The 27350-nt window shown below is 34.8% G+C and overlaps 5 protein-coding genes across 7 annotated transcripts; 3 read left to right on the top strand and 2 right to left on the bottom strand.

Moving 5' to 3' along the window:
• The first annotated feature begins 2289 nt into the window (after nucleotides 1-2289).
• On the top strand, nucleotides 2290-6957 carry LOC108368640 (uncharacterized). Its single transcript, XM_017623531.1, has 3 exons — nucleotides 2290-2566; nucleotides 3035-3337; nucleotides 6833-6957. Exons 1-3 carry the CDS (start codon nucleotides 2452-2454, stop codon nucleotides 6955-6957), a joined length of 543 nt encoding a protein of 180 aa, XP_017479020.1. The 5' UTR covers nucleotides 2290-2451.
• Nucleotides 6958-9601: 2644 nt separating this feature from the next.
• On the top strand, nucleotides 9602-11559 carry Polr3E (RNA polymerase III subunit E). Of its 2 annotated transcripts, none has more exons than XM_017623535.1 (4): nucleotides 9602-9711; nucleotides 9754-10588; nucleotides 10642-10856; nucleotides 10920-11559. In XM_017623535.1, exons 1-4 carry the CDS (start codon nucleotides 9670-9672, stop codon nucleotides 11235-11237), a joined length of 1410 nt encoding a protein of 469 aa, XP_017479024.1. In that variant the 5' UTR covers nucleotides 9602-9669; the 3' UTR covers nucleotides 11238-11559. The 2 variants fall into 2 exon arrangements, with proteins under 2 accessions (XP_017479024.1, XP_017479025.1); XM_017623536.1 differs by having other exon boundaries at nucleotides 9769-10588; nucleotides 10920-11556.
• Nucleotides 11560-12256: 697 nt separating this feature from the next.
• LOC108368643 (nucleoside-triphosphatase THEP1) lies at nucleotides 12257-13010 on the bottom strand. Its single transcript, XM_017623534.1, has 3 exons — nucleotides 12917-13010; nucleotides 12694-12853; nucleotides 12257-12641 (listed from the first exon to the last, which is right to left on the bottom strand). The coding sequence occupies exons 1-3, from the start codon at nucleotides 12948-12950 to the stop codon at nucleotides 12281-12283; spliced, it is 555 nt and encodes a 184-aa protein (XP_017479023.1). The 5' UTR covers nucleotides 12951-13010; the 3' UTR covers nucleotides 12257-12280.
• Nucleotides 13011-13209: 199 nt separating this feature from the next.
• Nucleotides 13210-17989, top strand: ArfGAP1 (ADP-ribosylation factor GTPase-activating protein 1). Of its 2 annotated transcripts, XM_017623526.1 has the most exons (7): nucleotides 13210-13406; nucleotides 13599-14167; nucleotides 16027-16141; nucleotides 16203-16292; nucleotides 16470-16529; nucleotides 16613-16742; nucleotides 17565-17989. In XM_017623526.1, the coding sequence occupies exons 1-7, from the start codon at nucleotides 13347-13349 to the stop codon at nucleotides 17888-17890; spliced, it is 1350 nt and encodes a 449-aa protein (XP_017479015.1). In that variant the 5' UTR covers nucleotides 13210-13346; the 3' UTR covers nucleotides 17891-17989. The 2 variants fall into 2 exon arrangements, with proteins under 2 accessions (XP_017479015.1, XP_017479016.1); XM_017623527.1 differs by lacking the exon at nucleotides 16470-16529 and having other exon boundaries at nucleotides 13214-13406.
• A 1022-nt stretch (nucleotides 17990-19011) lies between these two features.
• On the bottom strand, nucleotides 19012-26193 carry LOC108368639 (uncharacterized; the record flags this gene model as incomplete). Its single annotated transcript, XM_017623530.1, is given in 5 exon segments — nucleotides 19012-19639; nucleotides 19697-19737; nucleotides 19740-19896; nucleotides 22479-22612; nucleotides 26026-26193. Coding segments are annotated over 5 exon segments (1076 nt in total), but the record flags the coding sequence as incomplete, so codon positions are not given.
• Nucleotides 26194-27350: the final 1157 nt, after the last annotated feature.

Genomic DNA, 27350 nt, shown 5'->3' with positions numbered 1-27350 from the left:
CTCTACATTTGCACAAATATACGGAACTATATTAAACTATAACAAATTTGGACCATAATAAATATTTATTATTAACAATAACGCAGCTTTTTCCATTATTTTTAAGATTCAGTGATTTTAAATTTTGTTACGACAGCATAAACCCGTCGTAGAGTATCTGTACGAATCTTCATTACGAACGGATTCAATGAAGGCTCTCTACGAATTTCAAATTTACGTTCGTAGCCATTCGGATTCTGTAGTAGAAGGGTGTGTTCAGAAATGCATCAAACCAAAGCATCAGACGCATTTATAATTTATGGAAATGTCCAAAATGGGCAACCACGGTTAAATGCCTAATTGGAACTTAGTTGCGTGAATAAGGCATTTCCATCAGTTATAGTTTAGAAGTAAAAGCGACTGATGCTTTGGCTTGATGCATTTCTGAACGTACCCGAACTTTCGTAGATTTCCAGAAAAACGAAGATTCGAAAGATTCTGTGATAGTCCTTACGTTAATTGCATTGCATACATACAAAGTTTAATGTTCCATAACGCCGAACTACAATTGGTTGAGTATCAGCGCTGCCCCTTTAAAGCACGCACAGAATTAGACTTTCCGCGAAAATAAACGTTTTTCTAAAGAATTTGAAAGTATCCAAATTGCCAGGTGGTACGAATAAATTAATTGAAATGGTCAGTCACAGTAATTCTAAGCGAGGGTTGTTGCCAATATTCGCAATCGCATTCGCAACCGCGGAGCTTCCGTATTAACTTTTAACATTCGCATTCGCAATAATCAATGCGGAGCTTTTGCGAATGCGAATATTGTGCAAGTGCACTGATGAAACGTATATCTGGCAAACAAAATAAAAATTTTAGCTAATATCTTTGCCATCTCCAATGCTTCGTTAAAACTGTCTCCCTAAATCCCCCCTCTTTGTTAATTTAAAGTCAAAGAGTAAGATCCTTAAATAGGTATTTCCAGCGGAAATGTTCAACGTCTATGTAACTATCGAACATTAAAAAACTGGATGCATCGCTAGTTTTTTTCTACATAAGTGTAATCATTTAATTTTTTTTCATAACAATCAGGGCTTATATTCGATGTAAGTAAGCTTGTTTAAATTACATAATTAAATCAAATTCGTTTTTGTTTAAAAAATCCACCATTCACTATTATCCACACCCTTTTATGGAATTTAGCTCCCATTTTAGGAAGTGTGATTGAATTCTTCCCCTTTTTCTCCTGCTTCCAAAAACCATCGCTGAGGGTGGGAGTGTCAAATTTTAGAAAAAAGCTACTTACAAAACCTTTAATAATTGAATCCATGATAAAAAAATAGAAGGTAGAACCGCTCATGATACAAAAAAGAAGGTAGTTTCATTTAATGACATTCGTTGTTGTTGTTAACCATTTGACTTTTAATAAAATTATGACATTTCATTAAATTCATGCTACCTGATCACGAGCAGTAAATTTTTTTTTTTAAGCAGAAGATTTCATCAGTCCACTCAAAGATGTCGAATATGATGAATCTGAAAATTAATGCATAATCTCCAAAATGGGCTTGACGAATCTATGTTTCAGAACGGATGAAGAAAGTGATTAAAATTATACTTATGCTAATTGCTTATCGGAGGGCGTTATGCGCAAGCCGAATTCAAGTTTTTTGTATACATTGGAAATTTTAAATTCGCAATTTGTTGAAGTTAATGGTGATACGCTAACCACAAAGCCAAATTTTTTGCAAAATCTGACGAGAAATTTAAAAGTAAATTTTCACGAATTTCATCACGAATCACGAATTTCATGTGAACAAATATTCCCAAAAATTATAAAGCAAAACAAAAATAATTTTTCCCAATTTGTTTTTGTTTTGCATGTTACGTTATGAGAAAAATTTATTCACATGGAATTGGCGATTATAAAACGATTTATTTGAAAAGAGCATTCTTTAGAATTTGATTTTTAAATCGCAAGATTTCATTCAAAATAAGAAAATGAAAAAATTACAACATAATGCTCTCGTGATTTTTATTATAAAATAAAAAGAACAATTTCAATGAAGTCTCCTTTAACATTACACATTTTATATATTTTTAATAAAAAAAAAGGGGCGAACCATGTAAGTAAAAAAAAAAACCAAGCACTGATAATGATTTTTGATTTGAAATATTTTTAAATTGGTATAAATGTGGGAAAGAAAATACTCCGATTTATTGTTTTAATATTATCAAAGTGGCAAGGCCGTTGAGAATACTCACAATTTATGAAACTTTAAAAAAATAAGGGAGCACGAATTTCGATGTGAAGCAAAACTCACTGGCAAGACCTGTAATACCTGTAATTATTGTGCCATGGGTAACGAACGATACAGTGCTTTTCCTGTCCAAAAACAAAGGAACGTCAGTATAATAAATCAAAAACTAAATAGAATAAAAAAGTTAGCTTAAATAGTAGCTCCAAAAATGTCCTCTCAATGTAAGGATTTAGATAAACTCTCAGCAGATCGAAAATGGGATGACGTATTTCACTGCCTTAAAATCGATGTGAACTCAACTATAGAGCTGGGCAGTCTAAAAGGTTACATTAAAAACATTTGAATCCATATAAGCCGCCATCGATTCGCCAACAGTTAGCGAGTACAACCAAACACACCATCGTTTATCGCTGCTAGCTAACATGGTTGTTGCTTTCGAATACAAAACTTTTCGTAAAGCGAGCGGAACTCAAACTTAGCGAGCAGAGAAGTGGCGAATCGAAGGCGTCTGTTGTATGTACATACATACATACATACATATCGTCGTTTAAAGTACGAAATCGCGTATCAAGAAAATGCAAAACCTCGAGGTGGAAGAGGTTGTCAAAATTTTTGTAGGAGAGAACCGATATTTCAGTATGAATGGAGAAGAAGGGCTCGATGTCAGGAGCTTCCGGTGAGCAAATATCCTTTTTGGCACTAATGTCAGTTACGCGGTTTTGTACTTTAAACGACGATATATGTATGTATGTATATTTAGTAACTTGCGCTTACAAAATCGTAATGAATAGAAGCAAGAGTTAACGAGCATACTGTTGAGTGGTTGGACCATCACAAAGCGACTATGAACTCATTGGAAGTGATACTAGCAATTATTTTGCTGTTTGACGAAATAATATATTTCATTCTAATGTGGTACCTGACATGTTTTGCAATCAAAATTATACGATACCACGGCCTGAAGGCATTATGGCAGTTGACTCAAATATTGAATTCACTGGATAAGAGGAGGATCGAAAATCAAAAGTGTAAATCTGAGGTGGCCAAAAAGAAAACTCTCAAGTTCGCAGAAGATACGTTGGACAATGCCAAANGTGGCAGTTGACTCAAATATTGAATTCACTGGATAAGCGGATCGAAAATCAAAAGTGTAAATCTGAGGTGACCAAAAAGAAAACTCTCAAGTTCGCAGAAGATACGTTGGACAATGCCAAATAATGTTTAGATTAATCCATCGAAATTAGATTTTGAATTCTCTTTAGAAATCAATAAATTTGTAACGCATATTTAGGCTGAAAACGTTTTTGGAGAAAATATTTTCGCCGAATTCCGCTTTTATATAGTATATTGTTATAATCCGGGGTTTGGGGCTTCAGAAATCGGTTCGATACACATACATATGTACATAAATTGAATGCATGGAGCTTGAATTTAGTAAGTTACATTTAAACCTTGCCAGGGGATGCTCAACAAACGTTATCATTTCGTTTCATTAATGAGCTATAAATTTAACAAAATAATTTCGTTACGTTTCGGAGCTAAATTAACGAAACATCACTCAATCGCATTTTTTCAGTGCACGGGCCAGAGGAAAGAGAAAGTGGTCAAAATTGTTTTTTGACTATTTATTATATTTTTATAAAAATATTTTATTAAAAGATTTTTATGGTAAAACCAAGGCACATTGAACAGGTAGTATCAGTAGACCAGCTGATTTGATATTATTTAAAGAAACAAAAATATGAATTTAACTGAGAATTTTTAAGTGGTGCGTTTTATGTTAACTTGTTTTAAAAAAATCATTCATGATACTCAAAATTTATAAATGGATTTTAAAAATTCTTTCAAGTCCAACGAACGGTGAAGATCTTATAATTTATAAAAATGTGGTACTTAAAAAATAATACATTACTGAACATCTAGAGGCCAAGCCCTTTCATTTGACATCTCACGTTTGGTAGTTCAACGAACGAATCTTATACTTTTTAGACAGGAGGCAACTCTATAGAATTTCTAAGTACTAAAGATAATTCCCCGTAAAGTAATTCTCGAGAATAGCGTGTTCAAAAAATCTCGACTTGGCTTTATGCTATGTAAGGAAGGCTATGTCCTTTGATTTGGTATGTCCTTTTGTTATTCAACAAACGGTGGTATTCATATATATATAATTTTTAAACAGTTGGCAACCCTACTCGAAAGATAATCGGCCCTATTATGGTTGTCGACGTCGACGTCGATGTAAGTTTTTCATCAAAAAATAGCCCTCGTAAATCCAACTCTAGCTACGCTGACCACAGTATTTTTGAGGAGAGGTGTTCCTCGCAAAAATGGCGGAGCTTTAGTTGGACGCATGAGGGCTATTTTTTAATGCAAAAATTACATCAATATTAACATCAAAAAACATAATAGGGCCGAATATATTATTCCAGATCTAGAGGCTAAGTCTGAAAAGACTTTGACAGTGACGGTGCCGAACTGATACCTTCGTTTATTAAGATTGAATATAGTAATTTGCTTAAAGAGTTGGAAATCCTTAAAAAAAATAAAACACTTGTGCTTATCTAGAGGCCAATCCGTTTTATTTTATACCTAATTTTTTGTAATCCAACGAACGGTGCGGATACATAATTTTTTAGACCGGTGGCAACCCTATAAAATTCTAAATACCAAAGGTCACTCTCCTGTCGATACAGAATATATTAGAGAAAATCGTCCAAATCAGTAAAGTAGTTTTCGAGGTTCTCCCTTATAGACTACATATCTTCACCTGAAATGCAAAAAGACGTAACAACATCGTCACTGAAATGCAAAAAGTCGTAACTTATAAAAAATTCAAAATTTACTTTTTGATTGCTATGATGAATTTTATCGAATTACAACTCCCCACATCGCTTTATAAAACAAAAGTCACGACTTTTTCCATTTCAGTGATGATGTTACGTTATTTTACGATATGTATGTATTAGGAATGTTAATCCCGGGATCCCGGACTTTTTAAGGTCTCGAAAATCCCGGGATTCTTGGGCAAGTAATCCCGGGATTTTAGGGATTTGTAATTTGCACTGATGGCAATAATAGAAACTCCGTTTCTTGACCAGTATTGGCCATATTTATTTTTTTATTTAATAATTAATATTTTTTATAAATGTCTAGCTCNCAAGTAATCCCGGGATTTTAGGGATTTGTAATTTGCACTGATGGCAATAATAGAAACTCCGTTTCTTGACCAGTATTGGCCATATTTATTTTTTTATTTAATAATTAATATTTTTTATAAATGTCTAGCTCACTGTACATATAACACCGCGCGATAGTAAATTTTAGACACAAATATCAATATATTCGCGGAACCATGGGCAAATATAGTAAAATTGCGTTTCTAGTTTTTCACGCTGACGTCAGTAATTCAAAAATGATTTAAAAAATTCAGAGAAATTTGCTTAGAGAAGAAGTAAGGGTATAAAATTAATGAGGAAATCCTGTAGAATTTAAACATATTCAAGTTTCTAGCGCAGAAGGGCTAGTAAATATTGAAAATGTCATTTTAAAATTTTATCCTTGAAATTTCGCAATATTTGTTCGAATTTCGTTCTTCTAACTTTGTCAGCTTAAAAATTACCTATTCGTCCTGGTGGAGCAAAACAATTTAATTTTTTTTTAAATTCTAAAGAAATTTCCTATTGCATTTGTTACCCATATTTTTATTCTACATTCCATTGAATTTTTTAATAATTTTGGGAGCTAAGGCATCCACACACCTTTGCGATTCTGTCGCAACGAGTCCGCACCGTTTTTGATGCTACAGACGTTACTGCTTCGAAAACGCAAGTACGCACACATCTGTGCGATTTTATCGCAGTAAAAACTGTAAATTTATAGACAAACAAAAAATATTAACAAATAAAAATAAAATTCTTAAGTTGTCTACATCAAATATGTTTTGTTTTCTTACGTTCAATTTTGTTTTAATATTTAGGGTACTCACAGTTCTATATTATCTACTGTGTCAATTTTGCCACCTGGTAACTTTAAAACATTTTACCATGTGGTAACTTTGTTTGTTGTTGGTTCCCATACTAATTAGAGATAACACTTTTGGGCAAAATTACTAGACTTTGTCTCATGTTTATGTTCTGTGTTAAACTGGCATCTATCGCTGCTTGTACATACATACATGAATTTCGCTTTGGGCGCAGCGCTGCTTGTACATAAGTTTCTCTTTGCGCCTGCCTGGAGCTGGCAAAGGTTATTTTTNAAATTACTAGACTTTGTCTCATGTTTATGTTCTGTGTTAAACTGGCATCTATCGCTGCTTGTATATACATTGTCACGTACACGTACCTGCATATCCGCCTTTTTTTCTGCCATCAATGTGGTTACCCATGCTAGCTCAGCATATGTTATTGGCGCGGTTCTCAACCCTTGGCCACATTGAGGCGAGGCGGATGTTCCAATCGTCATCTGCACATATCGTCTCACAGGAAGCCCACCCATCCTTGGACCGCTCTTTCCGGTTGTTCACTTCCGGCGGTTCCCCTTTTTGGTATTGATTTCCGATTTACTAATTTCCTTGTTGTTTTCTCTTCCAGATGCCGGACGAGCGACTTCGGAGACAGCTGCTGGAATCCCTGCACCTGCTATTGGCGGTTGGCGAGGTGGTGGTGGCTCCGCGAAGGCGCATGCATACGCAGCCGAATGGGACATTGCACCGTAATTATTTCTGTTTGTATGGTTTTGATTAATATTGTTGTTTCTATGTAGTTCTCCTGAGCGTCCGGAATTAAACGAATCGATACTGGAGTTGTGTCTTGCTCTTTTGTTGTTCCGATTTCGCGATCTATTACCGAACCTTGACGATTCCATTTCTGCACCTGTCGTTCTGCTCAAACCGGGCAAGCTCTCGCGCATCTCTTTTAAGAGAGTGTTTTTTACCTCAGCCACCATTTCCTTTAAAACCGGCGCTAACTCGTTGCGAAAATCTCTCGCGTTGGTTAAACTGTTTGAGGACACCAGGTTGGCGTCGCTATTGTTAGTGGACGGAGGATGGGGAAAGGTCAAGGTGGGTGTTGGCACTCCCACTGAGTGGGTTATTTGCAACTCTTTATGTTGTTTTGGGCCCGCCCCTGTAATGCGATCTTGATTCCCTGGTAAATTATTGGAGTCTCCCTGCCTAATATCTCCACCACTTGCCCCAACATTACCGCCCCCAATTCGATCCGAGAGATCTATAAACGCTGGGTCGTTTGCGCATGGCGCTTTAGGGTTTGGCACATTCGCTGAATGCATAGCAGCGTTTCTAGTTTTAGAGCGCGTCTTGTATGGGATGGACACACCTTTCATCCGCGTGATATCTTTACCTATAGCCCTCAATTTACTCTTTTTGTTCTTTAAACCCGTCTGATTTACATGCGGGAGGTTCAGATGACTTCGGGGTTTCAAATTATTATTATTATTATTATTATTTTTTTTTTTTTGAATTTATAGTCGTGATTGGAGCAGACCTTATCATTCCTGTGGGAGCGTATGCTCTTTCTGTAACTAAAAATGTCGGTGGATTATTTATTTATTTCTTTTGAAGATCTATCGCGTTATGCTACACAATTGTTTGGACATTTGCGGTCACAACGTCTCTTTGCATTCCAAGCACTTATTGCTTTAAGCGATTCGGACTTGAAGAAGAAAAAAAATTATATATAAGTATAGGCCAACTGAATCTACTGTCAAACTAAACCTTGTAACGTACACTTCTCTGACTTGCAAAAAAAAAGGATTTGTTTAATGGCGATGCTTCTAGCCTGGACTACTTCTATCCGACTATGCCATCGGTGGGGTATGGTCGGTGTCTGACCACCTGCTCCCCCGTTCCTATGCAGATGCCATTGAATTTGTGTGGGCTCCACCTAAACAAGTCACTGTTTTGGTAGGAGGTCACATATAGCCAGACCCGTTTGGTGACGTGACAACATACATACATGAATTTCGCTTTGGGCGCAGCGCTGCTTGTACATAAGTTTCTCTTTGCGCCTGCCTGGAGCTGGCAAAGGTTATTTTTTTTTTTATTTTTGCGTTGTGCTAGCTGAGTATAAAAAAGAGAAGAGAGAATAGAGAGAAATATGTATGTGGTTTGTTGATGCTCTCTAAACACAAACGCGTGAAAGGCAAACGGTCTAGCAATGCGTGGTATTGTTGACTTAACTTAATACTTTATTTAAACATAAGGGTTGCTCACAGTTCGAGTGTGTTATCTTGTTAAAGTTGCCACCTTTTAACTTTAGAAGTAAACTGTGAGTACCCTAATTTAGTCTGTTCCAATAGCAGTCCGGTTTACAGGATTTAGTCAGAACTTACAGGAAGTCGTTCCTATTGACATAAAACCTGTAAGTGGGAACACATTTGAGAGAGTAACTGAGCAACTGTTCCTAGTCAGAAGTTACAGGATTTAGTCCGGAGATTTTTTTCCTGTAAGTTCATGAAAAGTGTCAAACGATCAGCTGATTTACATGTCCAAACAAAAACAGAAAGCGGTGAAAGCAAAGAACCTTATATTTGTTAAAAAATGGAAGTAAACAACGAAATATTTAAATATGTATAGATTTTAATAATTAATTAGTGATATTTCAGCCAAATCAGTGTAGTACCAATGACATGTAAACAAACCGTCTGACGTTTTTACAGGAAATAGTGCTTTTTGCGTTCCTATGCACTTCTGCATCTGTTCTCCTTTTACTCTCTTTTGAGAGTGTAAAGTTGTAGTTTGACAGTTCCACAGGTTTTAGTCCGAAGTTCAAAGGAACAGACTAATTATAAAATCCTTCTATTGACCTTTTCGTTCTAAAGGGTATAAATGCGCCTTGTTTGCCAACATTTTAATATCATATAACAAGGCAAATTATAAATTCGCCTATAATATTATAAATTCGCCTTGTCATATAAAATTTAAAATAAAAAAAAATTTGTTCACAATTGTTGTTTGGGATTGAAAATGAGAATGTATGTGTGAGTTTGAGTTTTGAATTTTAAAATTTAGTTGCGTTCCCTAACTCGCAAGTTGCAAGAATTTACAGAAATTTACCAGAAAGCGTTCCCGTACTCAGTTCTCTGGCTTCTTTTGCTTTTTGACAGTTTTACAGGTTTTAACACAGAAAAGTTGGGGAACGCAACTTTTATTTTGCATTTAACAAGGCAAATTTATACAAGGTGGTGAATTTAGATTTTCGCCGCGGTACTTATCAATGTCAAAATGATGTGTTTGTTTTAATACGAATTCGCCTTGTTTACAACACCTTGTATAAATTCGCCTTGATTTTGACATTAGGAAGTACCGCGGCGAAAATCTAAACTCGCCATCAACACCACCTTGTATAAATTCGCCTTGGCATTTAACAGCGATTTTGGTTATTATTTACGTTTTTTTTTGTCTTACAAAATGTTGAGTCAATGCGCGGATGATGATGTTATTATAGAAGAGGTGTGTATGGCTTAATTTAAGTGATCAAAATGTGTTTTAAAGAAATATGTATTACAGATTCCTGTTTTCCTGTCAAAGAATCTCCAGGAGAATTTATATCTCTTTCAGTATCCAACAAAGACGCAAATAAGCAACTTTGACAATTCGGCTGTAGTAAACTGCTGTGTAAAACCATTAAATCAGGAAGTAAAGGTTGACTTCGCCTTGAACACTGATTCCCAATTTTATGACCGCTTTAAAGGTGAAAAATTCGCTTTAGCCTCTGATGGTAAATGTCAAATAAAGGGTGACCGGCCAACCTTTAAGCGTGGTATCATGGACAAACAAGCGTTCACTAGCACACGTTCTCTGGAAGACGTTGATAAGTACGTAATTGGAATCTTCTCAGATAAGGAATTGCATTTGACACCTGTGGCAAACATATTGCAATTAAGACCCTCGTTATCACATTTTGATAAGGAAGACAAGCGTTTAAAAGCCGAACAAAAGGCGCTCAATGATGAGGATGATGAGGAAGAATTGCAACAAGTGACTGTCAAGTTTGCCAAAACTGGTGTAGGAAGCAAAAAAACAAAAGCTAAAGAAAAGCAAGGCTATGCACACTTTATGAAACGAAGCAATGAAGAATCATGGTGCGAGACATATTGGCATCCACGAAAATCGCCCACGGCAGAGCTTGAAAGGCAAAAGTTATTCGCAACAAACCAACAAATAAACTTAGCTTTAGAATTAGATTCGCACAAGTATGTGAAGAAACTTTTACCGGACGATGGAAAAGATCAAGGAATTGATGCTGTGCTTCCTCCTAAGGTTATCAGCAAAGCTCGTTTAAAATCAATGGCTCTTATAGATCAGCTTAAAGTTGTATTAAAAGATGGTAAGTTTTATTTAATTTTAGGTTAGGTATCTACTTATAATTGTGTTTAACAGTACGAATGATGAGCTTCGAGGACCTATGTTCCATACTTCAAGATTCCAGTGATTATACTGTGTCAAGTGAAAAGGTACTGCGAGCTTTACCTCAAGTCGGCGTATTAATCCATGGTAATTGGGTGCCGCAATCGGATATAATATACCCCGCTGATACACTGTCCAACTCAAATGGTGTGTCTGCTGAACTGATGATACGCGCCCGAGATTATGTGGTAATTTACATAAAATATTGAATCCTCCTTGGTTTAAAATTTGTGTTCCTGTTGTTTGAAAAGCTTTTTAGATTTTCTCGTGTGAAGTACCTATACCGTCGTCAAGTAATTTCAGCTACACAACTACCGCCTGATGAAGCTGCAGAGGTTCTTCATTCCGTTGCTCGATTGAATTCTGAAAAGAAATGGGAGTTGCTCCTCTCGCCTAATAAAGATTTTGAACAACGATATCCCGAACTCGTACAGCGACAGGAGATGGTGTGGAGAGCAACCGAACAGACTTACAATGAAATGGATTTTGAAAAATCACCTAAGCGCTCCAGAAAACGTTCAATTCGTGAACCCAAACCACAGACTTCACAATCATCTCAGGAACTTTAATAAATCTACATTTGTACACAGTGGAATAATATCGTCGTTTAAAGTACAAGTATAGTGGTTCTGCAAAACCTCGTAACTGACATTTGTGGCAAAAAAGATATTTGCTCAGCGAAAGCTATTGGCATCAAGCCCTTCTCCATTTATACTAAAATATCGATACTTAGACATAAGAAGAAGAGATAATTAGGAATAAAAGAGATAACCGTTTTGAAATACTCTCCTATAAAATCTCCCTTTTTTTTTTTTTTGCATTTTCTTGATACGCGGTTTTTCTACTTTAAACGACGATATAATTTGTTGTTATGTACATTAGGGTGGTCCAAAAATGCATGTGAAAAGTGAAGTCGGAATTTGTATGCTCTCACCCCCTAGGATTATTCTATACCGAAAAAATACCCTTATTTTCTTATTTTAAAATCAAAAAATATTTAGAGGTCGCTCAAAGCGCCCAAAGTTTGCCATGTATTTTATATGGGGAAAAAACTTTTCGTAGAAATGGTATAGAATAGTTAAATATCAATATTTTTCTGCCAGAAAACTCCATTTATCTGCAGGAGATTTTCAATGATAATACCCAATTGTTTATTTAAGCATTTTTTCATTGCAACCATAATTTATAGGTCCACCAAAAACCCACAAAAACCCCGAAAAATTCAATGGGGCGACCAATAAAAAATCGTTAGTATTAAAAAATAAGTTATATAAACAATTGGGTATTATTATTGAAAGTCTCCTGAAGAGAACCCGAGTTTTCCGATCGAAAAATATTGACTTTCAAGAACTCTACCATTTCTACGAAAAAATTTATTTTTCCCATATAAAAATACGCGGAAAACTTTGAGTGGTTTGAGCGATCTCTATATATTTTTTGATTTCAAAATATAAAATAGGGGTATACTTTTTTCGATATAGAACCATCCTAGGGGGTGAGAGCATTGCAATTCCGACTTTACTGTTTTTGGACCACCCTAATGTACATATGTACAATACTACGTTATTCTAAATTGTACACCGTGTTAAAGTTAAATGTTCGGCTTTTTTGTCTAATTTCTTAACATTTGTTTAATATGTTTTACAATATCATGCTGAATAACAGAACGATTGCTTTTGTTTATTACGAATATACGGGATGTGGAAGAATTTTTTAGACATTCAACAAGTTTAAGATGTTCGTTCGATTGACATGGTATTGTCGCCAAAATTGGAACTTTACCAATTAATTTAATTAAAGCTCTCTCAAATCTTTCACTCTTTAGTTCCATTTTTCCAATTTCGTCTATAACTAATAGATCCTGTTTCGAATTAGGGTAATCAAGTAATGGAAGTACTAAGTCTTCAAATTCATTAATGTAAACCGAGTATTTTCCTACTTTTGGCATTCGCTCTGTATTTACAGACCGCTCTCTGAAAAAAAATTATATATTATGACGTTTCCTTCCATGATCAATATGCAAACCTTGCTAAGATAGAGCGTTTGCCAAGAAACGTTACAACATCAAATCCGATGCGAGCAGAGGTCTGGTCACAACGTACTTCCTCAGTAATAAAACCAAAACAATTGTAAGACACTGCTAGCTCCTTGCATATATTTCGAACCAACGTAGTTTTGCCCACACCTTTAAATTGTTAGTATGTAATAATACATATACATATGTACTACTTTTATTGCATATGTTTACCTGGGGGACCCGATATTAAAATTGTATTAAACATATTTTCCTCCACTACGAACTTACGAACAGCTGATTTGTATTTCGTTTATTTTCGTTTCCCCACTCGCTAACTGTTGGCGAATCGATGACGGCTAATGTCAAAATAGTGTGTTTGTTGTAATATGAATTCGCCGTGTTTATAACAAACACATCATTTTGATATTAAACACCTTGTATAAATTCGCCTTGGCAAAAATATTTGGAAAATTTGCTGTCGAAAAGGGGTAATTTATAAAGGGGATAAATTATGAAGGCAAGCACACTGAATGTCACACGTCAACAAATTACTTTTTGTTCTTTTCATACTTGACAATAAAAAGTTTACTGGTAAAACATGTTGAGTTAAGATTTTACATCGTGCATATGTTATTCAAATGAATTTAAAGAAATTTTCATAATGGCTAGCCCACGTACACGTCGCGTCCTTCAAGAGTTAAAACCACTAGACGAAAATTCGGTTCGTTTCCGGTTCACTATAAATGGCCAAATTACTATCACTAATTATTTTTATATGTAGAAATGCTTTGAGTGCGGTACACATANTCTTCAAGAGTTAAAACCACAAGACGAAAATTCGGTTCGTTTCCGGTTCACTGGTGAACTTTATATAAATGGCCAAATTAGTATCACTAATTATTTTTATATGTAGAAATGCTTTGAGTGCGGTACCCATAATCCCCAGTGGGTTTCAGTGACGTATGGTATATGGATATGTTTGGAATGCTCAGGCAAACATCGAGGCCTAGGCGTGCACATATCGTTTGTGCGTTCTGTCACTATGGATAAGTGGAAGGATATTGAATTGGAAAAAATGAAAGTTGGCGGAAATAGCAAGGCTCGAGAGTTTCTAGAGGATCAACCTGATTGGGATGATCGTGCACCCATTGTTCAACGTTACAATTCTAATGCTGCTGCCTTGTACCGGGACAAAATATCTTCTTTGGCTCAGGGCAAATCATGGGACTTTTCGGAAGCACAACAACGTATTTCTGTTCCCACTGGCCTCGGCGGTGGAAGCTTAGATGATAAAAATGCTCGATATATGTCCCATTCTAAAAGCAGTTTGTCTCATAGTTCTGACGGTGGTTATCAGACAGATGCAAATATGGGAGCTGGATGTAATACAAACAGTTATCAGCAATTTAATACGCAAGCGTTCAAGGAGCAAAAAGAAGAGTTTTTCGAGCGGCGAAAAATTGAGAACGCATCACGGCCTGAGTAGGTTTTACTGCTAAAGACAGATATAGTATATATGTATGTACATGCAGATTCTGCAAATCACATGCGAAATTTTTTTCAAAATTTTATTTTTGATGCAAATGCTATGAACATTTCTGCATCAAAAAGAAAATTGTGAAAAAAATGTCGCTTACATATTTTTGGTGGTTAGGGGTCGATATGTATTTGTTCAATAGCAATAACCGCTTAAGTTTTGGGACTGAGAAGGGGGATTAAGTCTTGCAAATTTTTGCATGGTTCACGGATTGCAAGTAAATACCGGTTTTCCTATCTTAAAGCTGTGCAATCCGTACCCCATACAAGGGTGAATCCCCTTATTATATTTATGTCAGAAACCCGCTTCCATTATAAAATTCTTTTAAATATTCCTTGTAATTTAAATAAAAAAGTAAATATTATATTGAAGCGAATATATTTACACATGTGCCAAAAAAGAATAACAGGTTACTTAATTCTAACGCTTGCGAATGTTGGTGAAGACGTTTAAATGCGATTCAAAAATCAATGTGAAAGACATAATTCAATAATATTCCCGCAAATATCGCCAAAATCTATATAGCTTTCTTGTAAAGTATACTCCCAACTTTCACTGTTAATATTTATCGGCACCAATATGTACACATGCACACACATACTATACATTTTGTATTTACCCTGCGAACCAAAGTTCCCGAAATATTAACGAAATCTTTAGGAATATCTCATTTCTGTAACGATTTTTTTCGAATTTTCAAAGAGAATTATATGAAGTGGTTGACACGAACTCGTAAAGGAATTTCTGTACGGAAAATATAGAAAATTCTGAAAAACTTCTGCAAGAAATTCTTCACATAGCAGCATTATTTTTTTACCTTCCTTTTATTAGCTCGGGATGGAACTATGTAATATTGATGCGCCTAAAAGATGCAGCGATTTCTATTCTCCAGGTACATACCTGATGACAGTACGAATGGCAATTATAATAGGGAGGTTTTAGTTTTTTGAACTATAATTTTATTTACTTTACCGATTTTCTTCCGAAATTTCGTAAAAGAATCGAAGTGTGGTTTATTTTGTTTTATTAAATTCTGCAAAACATCGGATGAGATCTTTACGAATCCTTTAAACGTTCTCAATAATTCAGAATACTCTGAAAAAATGGTTTGCGGGGTACTTACAAATACATGCATACATATATCAGACATTCTTTTTCATATCGGACACCAATTTTGGTGTCACACTTTCGATTGGCTTCTAATTTTTTTATGGGTTCTATACTTGAAAAAAGCTAAAACGTGTTCGAGTTATTTTTTCTCCTTTTTTTCTTCGGAGATAATACGTTTTTGAAAACAAATTACAAAAAATTGTTGATTCTCACAAAATAAACCATTTCGTCATAAACAAAAATATTTTTAAAATAGTTCTTGAAAAATACCCATTTTGTTGAACCACGTTTTTTATAGAGAGTTAAACAAGGATTACGATGGTATAATTGTAAATCCCTAATTTACTACACTATGCAAATCAAAGTTCATCTTGACCATCTTATATGTAGAAATGTTAAACCCGTTTCTTCAGATTTAAAATGACGTTAAGATGAAGTCTCTGCGATGAGCAGAACCCGAGATATAACGATTTGAAGAAGTACATGACTAGTCAGAATCACGAAAAAATTCATACTTCGACATATATCTCCAAAGAAAAAAAAAAATCCTCGAACACGTGTTAGCTTATTTCATGTATAGAACTCACAAAAAAAATTTAAGCGGTTCGGAGACATGAACATTTTTTTTTGCGAAATCCTTCCGACTTGCAAAAGAATGGCTCATATTTACATTCATTATTAATTTCAATTCCAGCAACTTGCCTCCAAGCCAAGGTGGAAAGTATTCTGGTTTCGGGTATTCTTGCGATCCACCAACGAAAACTCAATCCCAGGAAATTATAGACACTACGCTTTCATCATTGGCATCGGTAGGATAAGGGTTAATTAAAACTAGCGTATGAAATTGGTAAATTTATTCTTATTGCATAGGGTTGGAGTTTACTTTCGGCAGGGGCATCCAAAATTGCCAGCACCGCAAAGGAGAAAGCTGTAACGACTGTAAACTTGGCTTCGTCAAAGGTCTGTTCTGGTATTTTTATACTTAATTTTTACGATAGTATTCCTTTGTCGCGCTTGCTTTTGTGATATCTACGCTAGTTTGTTGAATCATTCTTTCGTTTCAGTAATTTTGAAATTGAATTGGGTTTGATTACAATGTTGTGTAGTTTATTTTTATTTTTTGCAATAATTTTCTAGATCAAAGAAGGCGGTTTGCTAGAAACCGTCCAAGGTCACGTTTCCGATGTAGCTTACAAGGTTTGTGTTTAATTTAGGTGTGAATTCCGGAATTGTGTAGTTGCATTTTCAATATAATTTTTATTTTTTTTTCATGTTTTCAGGTGACAGATATTGGAAAAAAAGGTTGGAACAACATTGGAGGGAGTAACGTTGCACCTAATCACTTTAATGCAGTTGGAAACAACAATAGTGCAAATGATAATTCCTACCAACGATCACATTCCATTGGTTGTAAATATTAATGGCTTGCACATACATATATACATATATACATTGTGGCCACGTAACGACTTTACGAATTTTTGAGCATTTATGTTTTATTTATTTACTAGCTTTTACCCCACGTCAGAAGGAATTAAAGGGGTCATGTGACTTGTGGTTCCGAAGTTATGGCTGATAAAAAGATCCAAGCCTATGTTAAGTGATACGCCCCCTTTTTCAAACTTATTTATATATACCTTAAGATAAGCATCTACCATAGATATATTTTCATACCAAATTTCCAGTTCATGTGACTTAAGGTTCCGAAGTTAGAGCTGATTAAATAATTCACGCCTATGGAAGGTGCCACGCCCCCTTTTCCAATACCGCCTATTTTTTCCCCAAGAGTATAGAATTAATTTAATTTATCTCGACAGCATGTTCCAATGCTCTACCACAAGTATTTCAAGAGATATACAACATGAAAATTTTAGTTAGTACTGCCCATTTTTCTCTATGCCTTCTATGACCTTCCCGAGGTAAAAACAAATAACTGCAAAGTTTCGTGCGATACCGTGCAGCGGTTCAGAAGTTATAAGGTAATAGACAAACAGACATTCACTTTTATATATACAGATAGATTTTTTACTTTGAAGTTTTGGTTACAATTTTTTGAAATTCGGCGAATTTTTATACATTTTGTACAAGGTTTTAAACTGTATTCTTGTAAAAAAAAACTCGCAAAGTATTATGCCTAATTATGAGACCACCAGTGTACATATGTATGTACAAACACACATACGTATGTATATGTATTACCTTTCCAATAATGTCATTTAACCATAATTGTAGGTGGCGGTGACTGGGATTGGGAAAATAGTGCGCCAAAGCAAACTATTACTCAGTCGAATTCATACCACAACCAACTAAGTGAATCGAACGATAATGACTGGTCAGGCTTCGACTCAACCGGATATCAAACTTCTTATCAACAAACGAAAGGTCGCGGTGATGAATTGAGCACAACTTCCGGACGTAAAAATATGAAGCTTCAAACTACTTCTCGAAAATTGTGCGAAGGTTTCAATAGTCTTGACGTTAAAAGTGTGCCAAACAAGAGCGCCACAAATGGAAAAGGCACAGAAGAGGACGCTGCTTGGGATTTGTTAATGAATTAAATTATATATACAATTTTTAATAATTTGAACCCTTCTTAAACTTCTAACAATATCAAAGATATGTATTTTAAATGTTATATAAGAAAGTGTTTACAAATACTCAAAAGTTATCCACATTAATTCATCGATCGTGGACTTTTGTCCAAGTCGGTTTTTTTCTTGCTGTTACGGCTTCTTAGCCTTGCGTAGATCTTCCAAGCCTTATCTTTAAGCTTTACTAACGGTAGATCCATCCAACTTGTGGATAAGTAGGATACCTGCCATATTTTCACAACGTAAATGTTCCGGTTGCGGCGAATTTATACAAGGTGGTGTTGCTAGAATTCGTCGCGGTCCTTCTGAATGTGAAAATGATGGGTTTGTTGTATTTTTGGGTTTTGAACTTGGGTATATTTAATTTTTTTCTCAACCGATATCACCTTGTATTAATTCACTTTGGTGCAGCGTGCAGCAATAAAGGAAATGAGCCAACACACTGTGCTGATTCCGACAGTGGCGCTGGAGTTAGGGTGTCAGCGCCAAAAAATTTGCGCCGTTACCCAGGCCTAATGTAGGTACACATGCATAACTTAGCCAGGGCCGGATTTAGAATTTTGAGTCCCTGGTACCAATAGTTGGTGGGAGTCTCTCCAAATTTGTTTAATTGTTAAAATCTTGGAAAAAAGATTCATATAATTATTAGGGCTGTTCAGGATCTTTTGCATATGCTCTTGCATTTGCATATTCGTTGCATTTCTAAGGTCACGACAATAAACCGTGTGCGGTTGCCATGGCAGCAAGAATAAAATTTGCAAATGCCATTGAATTTAGAACCTTCCAATTAATTGAGTTAAACTTTCAAAATCTTTGCTCAAAATTTACGGCATGAGCAACGTAATTTGAACCCAGCTTATTTTTTTGTTTTCTATTTCTTGTTTATTCCTCGTCTAACTTTTGAAGCACTTGATGAAAATAAATTACACTTATACTAATCGATTTATGAAGAGAATACGAATAAAATGATATATAAAACATAGGTGTGTTCACAAATTTAAAAATACAATTTTTTTTTTTTTTTGAAGAGTGTACCTATTTTTTAGATTTGCCCATATATGGACTTTATTTATGTACATATAATGACTTTTAATTTTTTTTATTTACAAGAGTTAGAAATTTATATTAAAACATAATTTTTTATGTTGTATAGTCCGGCACTGGAATCTCCGGATACTGTGGCTTTTGGGGCTTGGGTGGGACTTGCGGGTTTCCCAGCATGTTCGTATATGACCATGGGAGCTGGCTCCGTAGCTCCGCGGTTACACGGTGATTTGATAACTGCGAAAGATCAGCGTTTGTATACCGACTATTTAACGGTGTCTCTATTGAAAGTTGTTGTATTTCGCCTGGCGGTGAAATGGGGGAAACAGGGCCCGATTTCGTGCCAGGGTAGTCAAGACGATCCGGATGAGTGTCCGTATTGCGATAAGTTATATTGCTCTGACTTGGCTTCTCTTGTCCAACGTCATTTGTCGTCGAACCAGTTGAAAGTCGGCGAACTATAACAGGCGCAGGGGACGTTGAATACTCTGGTGAAGTATTTAAACTACGAAGCACTTCGTTTGGTAGTGCCTGTGGGTGGGCTTGCTTAGATAGTTCTACAGGCAGCCGTGAATTATTGTGCACTCCAGTATTTCCAAAATTTGCGGCGCCAGAATTACGACGTTCTCCAGAAACTTCTGAGACACACTCGGCTGTCATTGATACGGAGTTCTATAAAAAAAAAAATTAAGTCAACTTCAGTCCTTACGATTGCTATTTTTTTTTTACATTTTTGGCCAGAACATGGGATAATGANAGGCAAAATCCCGTCCGAANATGTTAAGCAGCCATATAAGCACCAAACGAGAGCTCAAGCAAGTCATCACAATAGCGGGTGTCACGAAATAGGCATCGAAGTTTTCTAAGATAGCCATCAAATCATCGTTCGTTGTATCGCTCCAATATATGTAAATGGTATCTTCTACCGTCTAAAGTAAAAATGCAATAATTATTTTATATGTATGTACTGTATCTACCTACATAGTACTCGTAAATATAAATATGTATATCGTCGTTTAAAGTACAAAACCGCGAATCGTCGTTCTGAAAACTGCGTACCTGAAATTTTTTTGCCAAAAATTGGATTTGTTCACACAAGGGTGGGTCGATTCTTTTTTACTATGTAAATCGTATGGTATTTTTGTATTCTACAGATATGTAATTCTAAGATAAAGTGTAGAAGAAACCATAGTGTATCCAGCTCAGACAAACTCATATTGACGTAAAATCTTTCTGAGTCATCCTAGGCAGTCCATTCTTGAAATTAGTAGCTTTTACTACTTCTAAAGTTGAGCAAGGCAACGCTTGAACAGATTGCCTTCTATTCGAAGATGGGCCGGCGGAGGAAAATTCATCTGGACACCGATAATGTTTTTCTGACCTTTTCTTAAGACTGATCTGCTAGGTCGGATGGCAGCCTGCATTGTAGAAAATTTGCCAAAATAATTTTTTCTTATCTAAAATAAAACTTAATTTGTGAAAAGACCAATTTTATTTATTTTTTTTTAATGCGCAGGCCCGGAACTCATTTTGAGATTTTTCATAGATATTACACATTGTAGTGTTTATAAATATTGATCGTTAGTGATTTAGTTGAAGTTTTGTTTTACTGAGTGGCTGATTGTTACTTGCAAAATAAGCAAAAGTTTACAAGCAAAATTTGGAGGCTATGCTGAAGCTGTCAGAAGTTACAACTTTTTACTAGAAAGCGATTCCGTACTTTCCACTGTAACTCTCTCGTTCTGAGCCAAATTTTATTTTATAGGTCCTTTAGTCGTGTACATGCGCTTCGAAATCGGCTATCTGGCAGTTTTTGGTCCATAATATCATCGTCAAAGGTATGGATAAAGGAGATAAAGTTGTGTCAAAATATGTCGCCAAATTTTGGTGTCAAAATATGACATAGTGAAAACCAGTCTTAACGTAACTTTTTTTTGCGGAAGTAAGTTTTAAATTTTTTTTTTAAGTTTGAAGTCGAAATTATGTTTTTGTTTTTAAGTTAACGATAATAGAGTACTTTAATATTTTTGTTAATATACACTTCCTTTCCCTTTCCACTTTTTTTATTTTGAAAACTCTTTTTTTCAACACTTTTATTTGTGTGATTTTCTTTATGCGCCTAATTAAGGGTTAGTAATAAATAACACAAATCACTTATATAATAGTGATGTACAAACAATTTTCTTTAAAAATACGCATACTTTTTAAAAATATTTGTTTCAACACATTTTGCAATAGGACTGCGCAATTATTAAATTTATTATAACTCATATTAATTGATTAATCGCACAATCCGCTTTTAAGAGCTCGGCGCTAAAAATTAAATAACAACCTATAATAAGGCGAGATCAGCTATTTCCACAATTTCTTTAAAATCACCTATAGTGTCTGAATGATTTACATTTCTGTTGTTGTCATATATTAAGCTACTCAACCTTGATAACACACTGTTTGATATTGGAAACGTTTTGCAGCAGAAACTATTATTCCTTCATATAACACTTTATTCGAACTATTGAATTAAGGCTTTCCAACCTCATCCTATTCCGAATCTTAGTTTTTGTTGTGCTTTGTCAGCAAAGCATGTGAGTGCGGCAAGTATAATAAAATGAATTTACTTAAATTTCCAAACATTTTATTGCCTGTTGCGGTTTTCACTCCGTAAGCAATTATCCAAAATTCTGCAGAGTCGGATGGAATGGTTCTGAGAAAAGTTATTCCGTGGGAAAGTTAAAAGATTTCAATATCCAGTTTCCGCTGCTTTCCTTTACTTCAAAGTCAAATAGTGAATTGGCAGGTCCCTGAAACTCGCCATCTTGTGATTCACGAACTTTTCTGGTGACAAAATCAAAGCTTTTTTAAAAGTATTTAATTGACTAGGTAATCGTTTCAAAAGTTCTTCGATTAGGGTGATCAAAATTTTTTGACAGTCTTTTAATGATTGTTAAGTCAAGTTTATCAAGCAGTTCATTAGCCTCTTCTGTAAAATTATCGTGGAAAACTAAGTTTTGTATATTTTTATAATTCGGAAAAATTTATTTATTAAGGGGAAAAAATCGCCAAAAATCGCCAATGGCGATTTCCTAAATTTTTACGCGCATTTAAAAAGCGATGCATGCAAAATTTAATTTTTATATTATCTTTTTGTTTTAATAAAATAATGGCGTTTTTGTAAACCATTTGATGGTTTTATTAAGTGTACTTATAAACATCTTTTTTTCTTTTCTATGTGATATACATACGAAAATACATACATACACACATGTTTGCAGATAAATTAACTTTTTTTCAAAAGAAAATATTTTATCTTACTACTCAAAATGATATTTATTTCTGAGCATTGATAGAAATTTAAAAATCTGTTTTTGCCTTTGCTTTTGTACTGCTTCGTACTTGCTCCTTTGGGGGGAGCAGCTAACTTTCAGTCCCGTTGGGTATTTATTACATACATACATACATATGTACATGAAATAATACTTATAATTTTGTTCAATTCGAAAATACTACTTACCGTTGTGTGTATAAGGTCGTATATGTGATAACCAGTTGCTACGCCATCAAGAATACATCCTCCGATTACAATCGAAAACCATGGCCAAAATGAAATCGCCGCCACCAACTTGGTAACTGGTCCACACACCGAAGCTACATATGTATGTATGTATATCGTTCAATATTTGTTTGTATAATAATATTTGTTTGTATAATAAATAGATTTGGCAGGTTCCATGAGAAAGTGAACCTCAGTGCAAAAATTACATATTTTCTTTATAAAACTAACAAGCGTGTGGATAAGACAATTGTAAAGATCTTGAATCAACCAGCAAATAACACAAAAAGCTTTAAATGCACTTTTATTACCTTTTTTTACGTTTTGAAATCAAGTTCAAAGTAAATTTTTTGATTGAGTTTGAAGTAGGTTATGTTGAATGCACTGTCAAAAAATTTGCGATTCTTAATTCAAGTTTTTGGTAAAAAAAAATAATAAAATAATTGAACTCATCTGCCTTTAATAAAATTGTGTTATATATTAAATTGTGTGACAAAAAAAATGGTAAAAGTGGTTATATTTAATTACATAAGTTGAGGTTGTGTTTCGTGTTTGTTACATAATGTAAGAAATTCATTGCAAATATTTACCACAATTGCATTGTCGTTTCCACCTAGTTAGATAAGAATAATTCAAGAGAGAAGCATGTCCCACCCGTGACAGCTATGTGTGGGACAGTTGTCAGAGGTAGGTTTACAGTGCTGATAAACTTTATTTGTTAGTTGAGGTGGACGCAGGGGAGGAGGGGGGCATGCGCGGACTCGTCCATTATCTATATACCCTTGTGGTCAGCTGATTAAGTTAAGTTTCATTTTGGCCCGTTTTGTTTTCTTATTTTTTTAATCTAATGTTTACAGTTTTTTTGTCTCTTATAAAAGCCTAGCACATTACCTAATCAAAACCACATAAATCCACATTTCAAACTTCTTACAAAAATTATGAAAATTCAACAAACTTTAACAATTACACCAAAAAATTTAAAACTTTTTTAGGTATGCAGTTTTGTAGTCCATTAATTTAAAGTAGGTAAAAGTGAAAATTTCAAGATGCCAAGAAATCGCGTTCATTTTTAATAGCTTTTTTGGCTGACGGTGCTAAGCATTTTCTAGTGTCTGTATGTATGTACATATGTACGAAATTATGTATTACCCTAACCACTTGATTAATTCAGTGGGAGGGCAGGACCAGGATGAATTTGCTTACACAAAAATTTATTCAATCAAAATTGTTTTGGGTAGGCGCTGGGACCAATGATAACCATTAGTTACCACCTCTGCATGGTTGTAAGTCATGCAGAGTCCCTGCGACTTATAGCGATGTGGTTTAGAAAACTCCGGAGGAGTTTTTGGCGACGCATAAAGCGAGATTGTTGAGCACCGGTTATGTATTTATGTACATACATATGTTCAAAAATTTGGGTAGGCGCTGACACCCATAGTTAACTCTTGTACCACCTCTGCCCCGCGAGACAACTCCGGAGGAGTTGTGATGCATCAAGGGGGGAGTGTTGAGCATTGAGGATTGATGCGTCAAGCAAGTTGAGCATGATTTGGGGGTGCCAGCAATTAACTACTTTAGTAGGCTTTGTTCTGCGGCAATTGAGAAGTGCATATGCATAAACAATTTGTAATACAAAATGTTTGCACATACAGCTTTGTACCTGCTTGTATATACAAACGTCCTTTAATATCCGGTTGCATACCTTTAGGCACTAGGTGTTATTAGTCGCCTAAACACCACTCTTAGTTCGTACACTCTTGAAATGACAAAATAGGATCTTGTGCATGATTAGATCCACATGTGAAATCTCAAATAAAATATTTCTTTTTGGTTTTAAAAATTTGTATTTCGAAGTTAAACATTTTTTTAATTTAATTAATTTAATTTTTTTCTTTATTAACAAAAATGCAGAAATTTTAATTTAGAAGCCTTACGTTATATAACTTTCTATTCTTTAATCTATTAAGTGGTAGCGTAATAATAGATATAATAATAATAAATAATAATACTATAATAACATAATAATAAATAATATAAATAACAATAACTTGGCGCTTACAATTTTTTTAAGTGCCGAGCTTTTCCTCCAATTTGGGGTGTGCATCCTAATGTTATAACACAAATGGAGGGACCCACAGTTTTACCCCGCTTTCGAACGCCAAATGGCTTTTATGAGAAGCTTTTTCACGGCATCGGTTTCCATCCCAGAGACTCTATTAGACAAAAAATAGTGTGTGGTTCCCACGCGCCACTGAAGTGAAACTTCTTCCTCTATTACTCGTACGCCGAAATTGAATTTAACATTTTAAAGATCTGGCAACCATGTTTAAAGCCCTAGAAATATTCCAAATAAGCGATTCGAGTTTCATCTAAATACGTTCACCCGTTTCTGAGTGGAGAGTGGTCTCCCTTTGTTCGGTTTCTCTAATTTCAAATCACTCTGTACAGATAAAAAAAAAACTCTAGCCAAGGCACATTGAACAAGTAGTATCAGTATAGCAGCTAGATTTGATTTTTTTTTTGAAATTATTTGGTCTCGATAATGTCAAATATTTTCAATTACTTCTCACAAAAATTCCAAATTGTTAAAATCGAGAAGCTTCGAGAAGCAAACAACTTTACTACGATAGAAAGTTGCAACAATTTTAATTTTTTCCATTTTGAATTTCTTATTCGTGTTTCACGTGGCGCGCTTTGATTTAGAAGAAAAAATCAGAACAATTTTTGACACTTCGATACCAGAAGCAATAACAAAATACACGCAAATGTTGTTTTTGCTCTAATACTACTACCTGTTTGATATGCCTTGGCTCTAGCTTAAAAGAAAAATAACACGTTGTTTCACATCTACAGGCTAACCACTTCAATTTGACCTTTCAGTTTTGAAAATCGAGCGTACGGTGCAGATCTGATGACGTTCACAAAAAATGCCTTCGTGTATTATATTATTATATGAGTATTTTTCTGCATAGTAATGAACAGTTATTTTAATCTAAATCTCAACCTTAATCTTAAACCTAATCGTGACAAAAAAGGGACAAAAGGTAGGGGGCAGCGCATACTTTCCGTCCCTTTTTTGATTGGGATTAGAGCCACATTTACTTCTAACCGAAGGCAAAGAAGTTTCACTTCAAAAACTGTAAGTTAACTTACAATTGTAATTCATTTAAAGTAAATAATTATGTATGAGGGAGGCTATTTTCAAAACTTAAATTGATCAAAAATCTACTTTATACTGGTATGTAACTAGAGTCCGACCGATTAATCGGCCGATGCCGGAGCTAGTATCGGCCAAAAAGGTAGTGTTATTTAGTTATTTGATTGTGTTTTTCTTTTTTTAAAAAGTTGGTTTTATAATTTTTGCCGATTAAATCCTGGATATAAACTCATTTCAATACCAAATGCTTTTATAAACTTTTATAATAACAGAAGAAAAACATATTGAAATAACGCACATATTAATACGGACCTGCATATAAGTATGTATTAAAGCATAAATAAAGCTCACCCAAAACAAGCAGCGACGTCACTATCCAAAGCGCACTTACTGCAGCATATGTGATCAAAAAAATGTACGTCCGATTTGTAATGTCAAATGATTTAGACCAATCCATTTGTATTTCAATTTCCTGGGAAAGGGAGGACGCGGTTATTTTTGGGTTTCCACAGCTTTCACCTTAAAGAAATACTCACGTTTTGTATACATACTTTGTAAGTGACCTGGTTCCAATCGTATCATCTTGAAATTCTCAACCTATTCGTAAAAACTATTTTCGAGCGGCTTCGTGGACTAAACAATTTTTGTCTCAGGTTTTTTTTTTAAGCAATTTAGGGCTTAAATATGGATTCAGGATGAATATATTTAGTTTTATCAGGACAATTGTCAAAAATATTGAAAATATAAGGACGTTTTGTGAAAGAAATTAGAAATTCTCAAACATTTTCTGGATTTTTTTTTTTATTTCAGCAGAATCTTTTCGCACCTCTTTTCTGAAAGAAATTTATTTTTAATGATTAGGTTCAGGGTATTGGGCAAATGGTCTTGGATTTGCATTTATATTTGCATTTGCTAACTTTATGCTTGCTACAATAGGTGCGTTCCTTTAAAATCTCCAGTAAAAACCAACCAACTGCCAAATTCCGGCAAAATGTCATCTGTTCTCTCACAAGAGAAAAATATCCCAAATAGTACGCGAACAGAAAATTTGCAGAAACTTGCAAGTTAGACGAACAGCTGATATAATTTTTGTTTACATTCAAAAGTGTAAAATTTAAAACGTACGAAAAGTCATTGCAAAGTGTTATACTGACACAGTTTATTGATTAAACAAATAACTACTTATTTCTTACAAGTTTAATTAGTCGCATTTTGTAATTTTTAATTTCCAAACCATCAAATTCAATTTTGTGATTTGCGTGATTGCCAACCAGCTGTTTTTGATCAGCTGTTTTCCTGTTGGCAAATTGCTGTTGGCAAAAATTTTTCCAACAGAAACCAGCAGCTTCCCCTCAAAATGAAATGTCACTTTGCTCTCTCAATTTCCCCTACTTTGTAAGTTTTGGTTAAACATGAACAATTAACAGCTACGCGAACACAACTAATGCCAATCATTTGAATTTTATAGTTGTGCATGTACAAATGAAATGCGCCGAAATATGCAAATGCAAGATCCTGAACAGCCCTAGTATATCTAACAGCGCTCTTACGCGATATGTATGTATTTACATATGTAAATGCTATATTTCTGGTGCGTTCTAATATATGGTACATACGAGTAGATACATACTTATTTAGAACAGTGAAAAAAGTTTGAAGCTATTTATTTTAATAAA

Source organism: Rhagoletis zephyria, unplaced genomic scaffold, assembly GCF_001687245.7.
Source record: "Rhagoletis zephyria isolate East Lansing unplaced genomic scaffold, Rhagoletis_zephyria_1.1 Rzeph_scaffold_03231, whole genome shotgun sequence".
In the NCBI taxonomy this organism is placed as follows: Eukaryota; Metazoa; Arthropoda; class Insecta; order Diptera; family Tephritidae; genus Rhagoletis; species Rhagoletis zephyria.
The sequence above is the reverse complement of the archived record's forward strand: the minus strand, read 5'-3'. Positions and strand labels throughout refer to the sequence as shown.

Coding starts and splice junctions, on each gene's coding strand:
- Polr3E (XM_017623535.1), top strand. CDS start 9,670: ATGTTGAGTCAATGCGCGGATGATGATGTTATTATAGAAGAG. Junction 10,589..10,641: donor TAAAGTTGTATTAAAAGATG/GTAAGTTTTATT, acceptor TGTGTTTAACAG/TACGAATGATGAGCTTCGAG. Junction 10,857..10,919: donor TACGCGCCCGAGATTATGTG/GTAATTTACATA, acceptor TTGTTTGAAAAG/CTTTTTAGATTTTCTCGTGT.
- LOC108368643 (XM_017623534.1), bottom strand. CDS start 12,950: ATGTTTAATACAATTTTAATATCGGGTCCCCCAG. Junction 12,854..12,916: donor TTTAATATCGGGTCCCCCAG/GTAAACATATGC, acceptor AACAATTTAAAG/GTGTGGGCAAAACTACGTTG. Junction 12,642..12,693: donor AAACGCTCTATCTTAGCAAG/GTTTGCATATTG, acceptor ATTTTTTTTCAG/AGAGCGGTCTGTAAATACAG.
- ArfGAP1 (XM_017623526.1), top strand. CDS start 13,347: ATGGCTAGCCCACGTACACGTCGCGTCCTTCAAGAGTTAAAACCACTA. Junction 14,168..16,026: donor GAGAACGCATCACGGCCTGA/GTAGGTTTTACT, acceptor TTTCAATTCCAG/CAACTTGCCTCCAAGCCAAG. Junction 16,743..17,564: donor ACGATCACATTCCATTGGTT/GTAAATATTAAT, acceptor CCATAATTGTAG/GTGGCGGTGACTGGGATTGG.